We start from the raw sequence: 12,182 nt of genomic DNA, 5'->3' as shown, positions 1-12,182 counted from the left end.
TGCCACCACTTCTGTAACCTCCTCCCAACATCCATTAAGAAATGCAGGCTCTATCCCAATTGCCTCTTGTTATTGAAAACACACACACAAAAGAAACAAAACTAAACAAAAAGAGATCTCAGTATCCACAACCTTTCTTGCCAGCAGAAAATGGCCAAAAACAGTAGGAAGAAGGCCTCTTTTTCAATTCCCTCTTTCAGAATCTCACTTTAGGGGCATCTGTTTGTTGGAAGCCGGTTTCCATCAAGAACGTATGCAATGCGGTTTTTGTTTATTGTTTTAAAACTCTTCAGCCTATGAAAGATGAAAAGGGCACTCTAGAGATAGGTAGGAAAAGAAAACGGAATGCCAGTCGACCGTATCCTTCAGGTTCTATTTGTCTTCTTATGTTCCTAGTAAACAATAGAAGTTATACTGATAGTATCCTATCTTGCACATAGCCTACTGCTCACACATAGTCTTTTAATGCATGCATATGCGTATGTGGATATGATCAAAATTGTGAACTGGAGTTAGTTGTAAGTTATACTTAGTGTAATGTACCGTGGGAGACCCTGGAGAGTTTCATACCCAAGGAGGCTACAACTATGCTTAAGGGTGTAATATGTGTATCATTGAACGTCTTCTTGTCACCTACAGTGTGGAGAAATAGCAAGACACACCCTCACTGAAAAGAAGAGCATACTCATTTGACTTCTTAAATCTACATTTTCTGTAATGAGATATAAATCCCGTCTGCTGTTCCTTTCCTTTCTACTCTGTTAAATATCCTTTTCTAACTTAAGTACAGTCACTGTTTTATAGCTTTGATTATTTCTTTCAAAATATTCAAATCTAGTTCTCTTCTAGTTCACAGAGGACTGTAGAATAAAAAAAAATGTGCTTTCAGAGAAATATGAAAAATAGATATCCAAGCTTTTCTCCACCCTCCTGCAAAAGGCTCCAGTGACTTTTGCAACACCCCCAGCTTCATTTATCTATAGGATGGCTCTTGATAGCTTTGTGTGAGCTTTTGAAAGTTCAGCCAAGTCAGCTGCATGATGAACACAAAGACAATAGCTCCCACACACGGGGCTACATGGATTAAAGAACCCTATCCATCAGTAAATCTGCCAGATGGCAGTGGAAGAAAGCTTGTAACTCTCTCACTTTCATTTCAACAGCAGCAAACAATGTTCAATGTTTAAAATAAACTCTTCCAGATGAGCTAAAGATAAACTCTGAGGTGGGTGGACTTGAGCTTGCTGGGCTGCAGCTCTGAAGTGTTTGATTACATTAACACAAAACCCCTGGGTAGAACCCGCTTCTGTCAACAGAATGCTTAGACTGGAACACCTACTACATGGAGCCATTTCCTGTGCTTTCATGGGTTGGTGGCAGAAAAGGGCTTTGCTTTAGGCACAAACTAATAATGATTCTGTATTTCTCTGTGCGCAGCATTTCCTCAAACCCTGTGTACAGCTTCAAAATATACCTAAAGTGCCAACACTATACTGGGCTGCACAGATAAAAATATTTTACATATATCTATAACCTAAACTTCTAGTGATTCATTCACTCTCCCGTTCACCATACTGTTCTCATAGTATCAGGAAATGTGCCATTAGGATGTAGAACCATGCTGCTAATAACTGGATAACTATTTAGATATATGGGGGTATATAATTATTTAGATACATGCAAAAAAAGGTGTATTTATTTTCTATAGTCAGAATGTATAAAGGAAGTTAGGAACATTTTGTTGTTGTTGTTTTTAATAGACTTTAAAACCTACAATTTAGGACAGGTCAGGCTGTAATACATTGTATGTAGCATGGCAACTTTTAAAGATAAAATGATGTACCAAAAATAACTCTATTAAATATTCAGGAACATACCTATTTAACACAATTAGTAGATGCCTTAAATGGGGGGAGAAGAAAACACAGGGTTGATGATGAAAATAAATATTAGGCTGCAAAGACACTCAGAAACAAATACATCAACAAATTATCAAGTGTACTGGGACATATTAAAAAATAAAAATCCCAAATTTAGATTACAAGTTTTAGGGAAAATATGATTCACATTATGCAGAAAACAGTTCTTGTGAATTCCTCTAAAATGAAACTTTTTTATGTCAGTGATAACTCTGTTTTATACAATGGAAGCCCTTTTCTTTGGAATCAGTTGGTTACATGAAAAAGTCGATTAAAGAAGGAAATCATAAAGATGAATCACATACACCTCAAAATTATTATTTGGATATAAAACATCTAACATGTTCATTCATTTGCCTATCTTCTGATGTAAAGTTAAGGGCTTGTCACTTGTTTTTCTGAGCGTGAGTTTACTTTTAATTCCACGTTCTTATATTATACTCAAATAGGATAGCCTATGATTTCCAGCTTTTGTGTCTTTAAAAGGGAGTCAAATTTTAAAGTCACTTGCAAAGCACTAAATATAGACCCTTTTAGATTTTTGTAATATCTATTTTTAATATTTGACAGTTGTTTTGAAAGTTTGTTCAACAGTTTGCAGTAATTTGCCTTATTTAGTTTTGCAAAACACTCAGCTTACTTTTCATAGAAATTCTCTCTTTTTGTACTCATAAGTCATTGGTTTGCATTATGATTAATAACTTCTATTATAAATGATAACAAGCACAGCTGACACAGACACACAAGTTTGGCTGGGTTTTCTCTGTTGCTTCCTGCATCCCCAGAGCCTAGGATAATGCCTGACACATAATAGGCATTCAATAAATACTTCCAAAATGACAAATGGATGGTACATGACCCACTAGTCTTAAGTATATAATAGAACAGGTGGGAGCAGAAGTGCCAGGGGGTGGTCTAGAGGGGAGACTGTCAGCCTAGAGCATTTGCAAGCTATGGGCATCAGTCAGTAGGTTTTACCAAAAAAAATAAATAAATAATAAAATAAAAGGAAAAAAAAGGGGAAAAAAAAGGAAAAAAAGAAAAAGAGAGAGAAGAGAGAAAAGAAATGGAGAACCAGTTATTACAGCAAGTCTGTTACATGGTGGTTGGTTAAGAGTGCTTGTACTATATTTTGATCAGATATCTAACTTAGCAAAAGCTCTTCCTTGCAGTCTGCGTAAAACTGGGCACTCCATCTAACTTTCCTCTGGGAATAAACCACCTTCCTCCATGTTATAACCTGAAACTAATTTAACTCCCCATTGTCTAGAGAAGGTTTGTGAAACATCTGAAGCTGCCTGTGGGGGCCAAGTTCCTGAAGGGTGATTAGTAACATGTTCTCTCTTCAGTGTTCTTAGGACATTTGGAATCAATTAAATATTCAAATATAGGTTCTCTCAGATCTCTAGCCAGACCCAGCAAGTTTGTGAGGGGAGGGAGTTGAAGGCAGATAACTGGTATTCCTCACACCAAAATCTATAGCTGGAGATTTAAAAAATATTCTCTAGACTTCCTGGGACTGCAAGCAAAAAGTCATACAAGATTAGACATAAGGAGAAACAGCAGAAGCCTTATTAAGAAGTAGGAGTTACAGCGTACACAAGAACTGCTACCATACCCAGAGTCTTAAAGACAAATAAGTGACTACCTTGGGCTGTGGCATAAGTACAACAGTATGGCCCCGTGAGCTAAGAATGGTTTTCATATTTTTTAAAGGATTGTTAAAAAAAAAAACATATATATATATGTGTGTATATATATATATATATATATATATATATATATATATATCAGACTGTATATGGCCTAATAACTTAAAATATTTACAATCTGGCCTTTTATAAAAAGTTTGCTGACCCTTGCTTTAGTTTTGTTTCCATCATATGTACTAATACAATTATTACTATTAATAATTATTCTTAATAGTGATGATTAGGTGTAGGTGCATTAGGGAAGGGGAAATTGACGAGGGCTCACATGTGTCAGGCACTTTGCTAAATGCTTTACATACTGTGCCATTTCTTCACTAGGCAATCCTTTAAAGTTGGCATCATTTCAATGATAGAGATGGGAAAAACAGAAGCTCAGAGAGGTTAAGTTACTTGCCAACATCACAGATGGAATTAAGTAGTGGAGCGGTTAAACCCAACATGGTTGTATGTTTAAGCTGTGAAATTGCTTTTCCAATTAAACATTACTTGGAACTTCACTATATAAAATACTCTGAGTAAAACGGAGGCAGAAGACCCAGCAATCTCACCCCTTTCTAGAATAAGTTGCTTGAAATAGAAGTCAGTATGTCAAAAGAGGGAGTCAATAACCAACATGAAAATGAGTTTCCAACTCAGTTATTCCATTAGCTGGCACATTACACACTCTAACAATATTTTGCTAGGGGTCAGAGGAAGTATCAAAGTGACAGGATTGCCTTTTTACTTCGCTGCTCAGTGAAATGGTTAGAAGTTAGTCAAGAGAAAGGAGAAAGAAGAGAGCAGCAAAAGGTTTAAATAATCTTCAAAATCTAACTAGTCATACTACAGCTATTAGTTCTCGATTCCATCAAACACCGGGTGGGAAGGACATCTTCCAAATGGCAGCTCATTTTACCTTAATAGTTGGTGTTTCCAGATGAGTTTCTAGTTTTCCATCATGATAAATTAATATATCCTATTTTACTATGGTGCCACAAACAAGAACTCTGAAAGGCTCAATTCTTACAAAAGGCCTAAATCCCCTGAAAAGCATCAGGTATCAAAATGCAGCCAGAAAAGATGGTATTAAAAGAGAAAAATAAAAAGGGCTCCTTTTTAATGAAGTTGAGGTGTAGGACAGATTTATTAGCTTCCATTTTTCCAAGTTGCATTCTGGTGTATTTCCTGCCCATATTTCTAAGTTCAGCAGGTCTCTTTGTAGGATTTTTAAAAAAATATGTTTCAAAGAACACGGTGCAGCTATACCCACTACACCTGCAAAGACACACCTGTGATGATACATACAAACACGAAGTGTTCTTCATACTTGCAACATAATACTCTAACAGAAAACAGACCTTCCGTATGTTCTGCCAAGTTCCCGCCATTTTCAGAAAGAACTGATTCTGGTAACCAGATATAAAAAGCCTTAAGAATAATAACCTATCAAAGATTACCTCTAACCAAAATGGCCATTAAATTCAGTGTAGTTCAGTCTATCCTTTACTGTCATAATTCCTTCTTCCCAAAATTAAGAGATGGTTAAGACAAATAATTATTTTTGATGCCATAACACAGATGCCTACAGCATTCCTACTTATTTTTATGCACACCATTCTTTATTATTCATTCAAACATTATCATTAAATGTTTACTGTGTGTCAGGTATACGTGACTCTTGAGGAAGAAAAACTAATGAGAATATAACAATAAACTCTTTCCTTGGAAAATTTCAGTTGGCTAACTGGACTTGTGAAAAAATAATCAGTGCACTAAATTCCTAGTAAAGCTGCCAAGATCAATGAAAACAGAGTAGAAAGAGAATTGGTTCTGCCTACAGGAACTGGATGGAGATGGGACATATTTCAAGGAAATGTTGAAGGGTAAGTAGTATTCCCAGTGAAAAGGAGGAGGGTATTCCAGACTGAAGGAATATAAGGAAAGGCCAAGAGGCAATCGAGTAGGTGACTGGTCTATACTGAGGACTGGATTATACAATAGAGATGGGCTAAGACATTAGTACTAGCGATGTGTGCCTATTTAAGATTAGAAATTCAGTTCTCAGTCATATTTCAAGTACCCAGTAACAACGTTATGTCAATTCTACCATATTAGACAGTGCAGAGAATTACTTTTCATTGTACAAAGTTCTACTGCACAGAACTAAAAGTACAAGGTAAGCCTTTGGCAGTTTATGGGGAGTCTAAAATGTGTACTAGAGTTTAAACTTTTAAGTATACAGGGTTTATAAATATGTTCTACCAAGCCCCTTCCGGAATAGCCTGGGGGGACTGCATCCCTGTAGCATTTCTATGACCTATTTTACCAATCCAGCTTCTACATTTGAGTGACTTATTTTAAAGAAAAGAATTCTGCAGCTTAAAAAAAAAATACTGGAGATTCACTGTTACGGATAATTGGAAACCACCACAGGTTTTTAAGGGACATGACAACCTGACAAAGATTTGGGCTTTAGAAATACTAATTCTTAAAGCAGCAAGCAAGATATGTGGGAAGTAAAGACATTTGGCATACCAAGATCAGTAGAGGCTAATGAGAGGATAAAGGGCTCATTTCAGTGAAATTTCTAAAGAAACAGACAATTAAGAATTTGCATCAGTAAATTTATTTCAAGTAAGAACTGTGTACACACACCAGCCATATTATTTCCACACCAGCATTGTAATAAAAATTTTTAACACTTTGGCCATGAAGCTCAGATATTTTAAAAACTTCTCAAAGGTCTATTTTAAGTGAGTTAACATTTGTAATCCATGCTTTATCAATTATAATTTTAAAAACATACTATAATTGTATTGTTCATTATGCTTATTCATTATGCTTATTGATTAAAACATCTTTTCTCAAATTTAGTTTTCCAAAATAGTTTTCCAACTTTTTTGTAACTTCATTATCCTTATGTACCACCTAGCAGTACTATGTAAAACCAAAATTATGTTTTCAAGTAACAAGTGCTCAAGCCACACCATTCCTGAACACAGATATAACTGATGTTCGGTTTTATAAATGGCTCTCTTACACTCCTTGTGCCTATTTTAAAATGCCAACCATTACTTCACTGATATCCCAGAGTTTCCTTGCAACAGCCTCATCCATGGCTTTAGGCAATAGTTCTTCCTCTTTACAGTCCCCAAAGTACTTTCCTGACACACCTTCAACCTCGGATGAAGAGGCTAGATAAATCGAAGTCTGGGCACCTTCCACTGGGGTTTTGAAGAAAGCCCATGACACCAAACTGAAAAGTGGTTTGACCAACAGTGGAATGTGTATGTGTCTCCCAAGATTAGTCCGCACAATTCCAGGGTGTAAAACATTGACAGTAACATTTGTGCCTTCTAAGCGGCGGGCTAGTTCTCTTGTAAAAAGAATGTTAGCCAGTTTGCTCCGACTGTAACAGAAGCTTTTGTCATAGCTTTGTTCACTGTTCAAGTCTTCAAAGTTGATGTCTCCGTATTTATAAAGTTTGGAAGACACTACCACAATCCTGCTGGGAGCTGAACTTTTGAGGAGACCAAGGAGAAGATTGGTGAGTAGGAAGTGCCCCAGATGGTTCACTCCAAACTGCATCTCAAAGCCATCTTCTGTCTTCATGTATGGGCACTGGAAGATCCCTGCGTTATTGATCAAGACATCCAGTCTAGGCTCTTCCTTTAAACGTCAAAAAGAGAATGGCAGAATTATGAACATGGGACTTAAATATACCTAAAAGTTTTAAAAGTCTGGCAAACTATTAAAATGCCTCTATGAGTTTTCAACAATTGAGAAATAAAACAAAAAAAATGCTTGCATGCTTAATAGGGGCCTGGCCTTGTGCTTTTCACACGTTCTCATCTACGCTCAACAACTCTGTACTGAAACGGGAGCACTGAAGTTAGGTGACTTGTCCAGTATCACAGGGCTCCTAAGTGGCCAACAAAAATCTGAAGATGACATCTTCTGACACCAATGTCTGGGCTCTTAAATAATAAGCCAGCTTGCTTTTCTAATTGGCCTTTTCCAACCAGAGAGTCCATGTGAGCTGGAGAGTGGAAGACAGGTCAGCACTGTATATTCCCAGAGCTACAAGGGGCAACACCAGGACAATTTAGGACTGCTTTAGTTTTTAATTTTCTAAGGGTAAATGGTACCGTGGAGATGGAGCAACTGCAAGTCGTTTTCCTTAAAACTGGGACAAGCAGTCGAGTGGGTCAGTGATGCATATTAAGAAAGAAAATCATGAGTAAATCAAATAAATATTTAAAAAAAATTATGCTGGTAATATTAAAATACCAGAAACAACAGAATGAATCATAAATACTAGAGCTCACAATAACAGCAAAGGAGATTGACAGAGGGGGTAGGGCCAACACACACCTTTAACCTCTATTGACTCTAAACTTAATTTCTTTTTTTCACTATATGAAACCTAGTTCTTTCATGCTTTGAGGGGTTCCCGACTTAGGAGACCTACAGTGTCAAAATTCTGCTCTTTGACCAGATCCTGCAGCAGCTTTCCAGACTAAAGGCCTAAAATTTAGGCTGTTTCAAAGGGAAATCTTTTCATTCCTTCAACCATATAAGTTGGTTTTTCCCTCGTCTTTCCTGGCTCCTCTCTGTCTCTTTTGATGGGCAGAGAAAATAAATGTACAACATGTTCCAGGTGTAAAGACAGAGTGATGACCCACGATTAAATTAATTTGAGGTCAAATTTCAAATTTCACTGGCCCTTCTGCCAAGTGTAAGTGAAAAGAAAAATGTGTTAAATTTCACAACTGTTATCAAAACCTACCCGTTAGAGGATTAACTATTTCTCATTCTGTCTGTCTAAGCACCTTTAGCTTTCCGAATAGTCAGCTTCAAAAAGGCAAAAGTTCACCCGTGGGGGAAAGAAAGGAGTGTTCTTTTTCACTAATCCTTTGGAAGAGTTTCCTGTATTAATCATTTTTGAGCCATCATTCTTTGCTGGGCTTGTGTTATTTTAAGACTTTATCATTTACTATTTTTTAAATTCTAGGAGATAAATGACATAAATACCACAAATATCAACCTGTGGGAAATTTACATTTCAATTAAAAAAACTTCTGGTTACTGTCACTGAACTTCAGAGCCAGAAGGAGCTTAATATTTAGGAGCAAGGGCAACTTACTTATCTCCTTAATTTTTAGTTGGTTCTGTCCCAAGTGGCCAAAGTCGGAAAATACCATAGGTAGGTATCAGGAGCGAGAAGTATATCCAGCCACACTTACATTTTAATGAAGAATAGGAATACCCATTTTCTGTGCTTCTAACATCTCTTACACATCAGTGTTATTTCTTAATTTTAATCTGTTTTACCTGAAAATGAAGTAGCCATAAAAATAAAACACCTCCCCCCAAAAACACACAAACCAAAACAAAATAAAAACCTCTCTAGATCTGCAACAGCTCGCAACCTGTGCATCAAAGTACCCTAGAGTCACAAGAAACTCCCAGGGTGCTATGGAGCATTAAATGTTCAAGGGAAACACAGTGATACTCTGCTCAACATCTCAAAAACCAGTATTTCCAGGGGGTTCATGGCTGCAGCATTATATTGTGCTATATTCTTTCTGATGATGTCACATCTTTGCAAAGCTGTTTTTAGCAGTTGCTGCAATGAGATGAAAGTACAAGGTTAAAAATCAATGCAGAACAAGAAATGAGGGTGGCGATGTCCAGTCTGATTCAAGTCTGAGCAGCTGATGCAGTGAACAACAGGTACACATTTCCCGTTAGGAATTATGGTTATTGAAGAATGAAATAAATACATCTTTTCTTTCATTATGTTATTTTTTTCAAACAGCTACTAAGTTGTTGCGACATCAATACCTGTAAGGTTGTTTGAACATAATTACTTAACATAAATGAACTGGTAGATATTTCTATTGGCCTAAGGACATTATGGACAAATGGTACGTTTTGGAATCTCCAAACTTTCTCCAGATTCTACCATTTAATACAAGTACCTTTCCTATGCCAGCTGACGTTCAATCTCACTTTTCTGAAGGCTCTCTTGCAAGTCACCTCTGTAGGAAACCCTTCTATCTCAACTTCCACAGAGGACATCCACTTCAGTGGAATATTTATACTCTTAACATAGAAATCCTCCCTCTCCCTGGCAGGCAGCGGAGCGATACACAGGAGTTAAAAGCAAGGGCTCTGGGGACACACTGGGCAAAGGAATTAACCTACTGAAGCCTTAGTTCCCTGATGTGTTAACATGGGGATAACAATGCCTACCTCACAGGGTTACTGTGGGGAGTCGGTGACTGTCATAGGCAAGGGCTCTTTCATTTCATTATTATTTTTGCAAGTATCTGAAATGCTTGGAACAGCTCCTGGCATATAGGAAATTGCGTAATGGCATTACATATTTACTTAACATGGTGTAAGGATGAGATGTTCATTTCTGTCCCTGTTTGGAGCACGTGGCCACTGGGATGCCGAGCTCCGGTCTCTTTGGATCAGGCCAGAGGGCGGTTAAGGACGGCACTAAGGAGACGGCTGGCGGCGGGAGGCGCAACGTCGTCCCCGGGAGGAGGGGGGGAGGGTCCCCGGTCCTTGCCTGGCAGCTCCCCCACTTGCTCCCGGGCGCGCTGCCCATCCACTTAGGACACAGGAACGGCAATCCCGACACCCGGCTCCTCTCCTGGGCCCTGGTCCTCACCGAACTACAAGGGATGTTCTGACACGGGCTGCTCTTCCTCTAGGGACATCTCTGTAGGGCAGCAGGCGGCCCGACCCACTGTTCCCGTCCGCAGCTCGCAGGCCGCTTCAAAATTAGGTAACTGTCCCTGCTCGGGGTCTCAGCCCTCCAAGGTCACTCCCCCCGCCCTGCGAGCCCCGCGCCCGCGCCCGCGCCCCGCTCTCCAGCCGGCTCAGCGAGCCCACACCTGGAGCAGCTGCTGGCAGAAGGCGCGCACCGAGCGCAGCGAGGCGAGGTCCAACTCCTTGACGACGAGCTCGCCCGGGCCGCCGGCGTCAGCGCCGGGCTCAGAGCCCCCGGCCCCGCGGAGGTCGCGGCGGAGCTGACCCGCCGCCTCCTCGGCGCGCGCGCGGTCCCGGCAGCCCATGATCACCCGCGCTCCCCTGCGCAGCAGCTCGGCGGCCGTGGCGCGGCCCAGGCCGCTGTTGGCCCCGGTGATCAGTACTGTCTTCCCGTGCATGAGGCCGGCGTCCCCGCCTCCGTGCAGCCGCTGGACGCTGGGCCTCCTGAACCGCCGGGCCGCCAGCCACAGGGTCCCACCCAGTGCGGCCAGTAGTGCCGCCACGGTAGCCACTGCCATAACAGCCGGGGCGCAGGCCCCACCGGCCCCTGCGCGGGACTTCCGGAGTCGCCGCGCGCCGCGGCCGAAAGCGGCCACCTGCACGCGAAGAACTCTGGGGCACAGCCTGTCGTCCCGTGACGGTGCGGCGTGGGGCATGCTGGGACTTGTAGTTTTCCTGCCTAGGGCATCTGCTGGGTTATGAGATGACCACCGAGTAGGTAAGTTTTGGTGACCCTTTGGAGGCGGCTTCCAGCCTGAGAGTGGAGGGTGAGCACATCCCTGGTTTTCTGGCTGCCGGGGTTCGTGCCCATGGAAATCCCAGAGTAATGGTGGCCTTCTCCGTGTGAATGCCTAGTGGATACTTTGAATTTACAAATCTCTTTATAGGCTGGTTTACAAATCCCGTGCTTCAGGGCTGGCTTAGTGTTTTCCGTTAAGTACTCCTGGGACTTGTTAACCCTCAGTTCACTTTTGTTTTCACCCTCTGGAGAATTGTCCCTGCCCACAGGGACAGTTTTTTCCACACTTCTGTAATTTGAAGCTGCCGAAGTCTGAGGACGGGCTTGTTCTTTCCCCCCATAGATTAGGCTAAGGACTTAGCAACATGAATTAGTTGAGATAGAATGGGCCAGTGGTTGTCAAACTTTAGCATCACATCAGAATCACCTAAAGGCCTTGTAGAAACAAAGTGAATAAAACAAAAACAAAATCCAGAAGTTTCGGGGCTCTGGTACCAGCGTTTCAAATTTAATAGGTCCAAGATGGGATCTGAGAATTAGCAGTTCTAACAAGTCCCCAGGTGTTTCTGATGCTGCTGGTCTGAGGACTACAGTTTGAGAACGGGAGACCATTATGGTATTGATCCTTATAGATAAAGGAATCCTCAGGTGATGTGATTTGACACTGCCACAGATACAGTAGGAAAAGCTTGCACTTACTGTAAACATAGACTTCGGAGCAGGCCACTGCATAAGTACTTCCCCACCCCCTCCACTACAATATTAAATCCACAAATGGATGGGAAAGTGCTTTATACACTGAAAAATACTTCAGAAATGTCAGGGGTTATTGCCCAACTACTCCTAGGTGGTCATTCATCGACTCACCCATCTGATACGTGCCAGGCTGTGCCCTGTGAGACTCATGGGGAGAAAGGGTGTTTATTGCCTGGTGCAGAAAATTTCACTGCCCCAGCACCATTCTAGAATCTTCAGAACAAGAGAAGAGACACAAAATGTGTATCATTTAAGATATACTCCCTGTAAGGTGGGCCTTTATTCCACACT

General features: G+C 40.7%; 1 protein-coding gene across 1 annotated transcript; it reads right to left on the bottom strand.

Moving 5' to 3' along the window:
• Positions 1-6,215: 6,215 nt before the first annotated feature.
• Positions 6,216-10,999, bottom strand: LOC308505558 (retinol dehydrogenase 14). Its single transcript, XM_081068020.1, has 2 exons — positions 10,522-10,999; positions 6,216-7,279 (listed from the first exon to the last, which is right to left on the bottom strand). The coding sequence occupies exons 1-2, from the start codon at positions 10,912-10,914 to the stop codon at positions 6,662-6,664; spliced, it is 1,011 nt and encodes a 336-aa protein (XP_080924146.1). The 5' UTR covers positions 10,915-10,999; the 3' UTR covers positions 6,216-6,661.
• Positions 11,000-12,182: the final 1,183 nt, after the last annotated feature.

This window comes from Rhinolophus hipposideros (genome assembly GCF_964194185.1).
Source record: "Rhinolophus hipposideros genome assembly, chromosome: 12".
NCBI lineage: Eukaryota > Metazoa > Chordata > Mammalia > Chiroptera > Rhinolophidae > Rhinolophus > Rhinolophus hipposideros.
The sequence above is the reverse complement of the archived record's forward strand: the minus strand, read 5'-3'. Positions and strand labels throughout refer to the sequence as shown.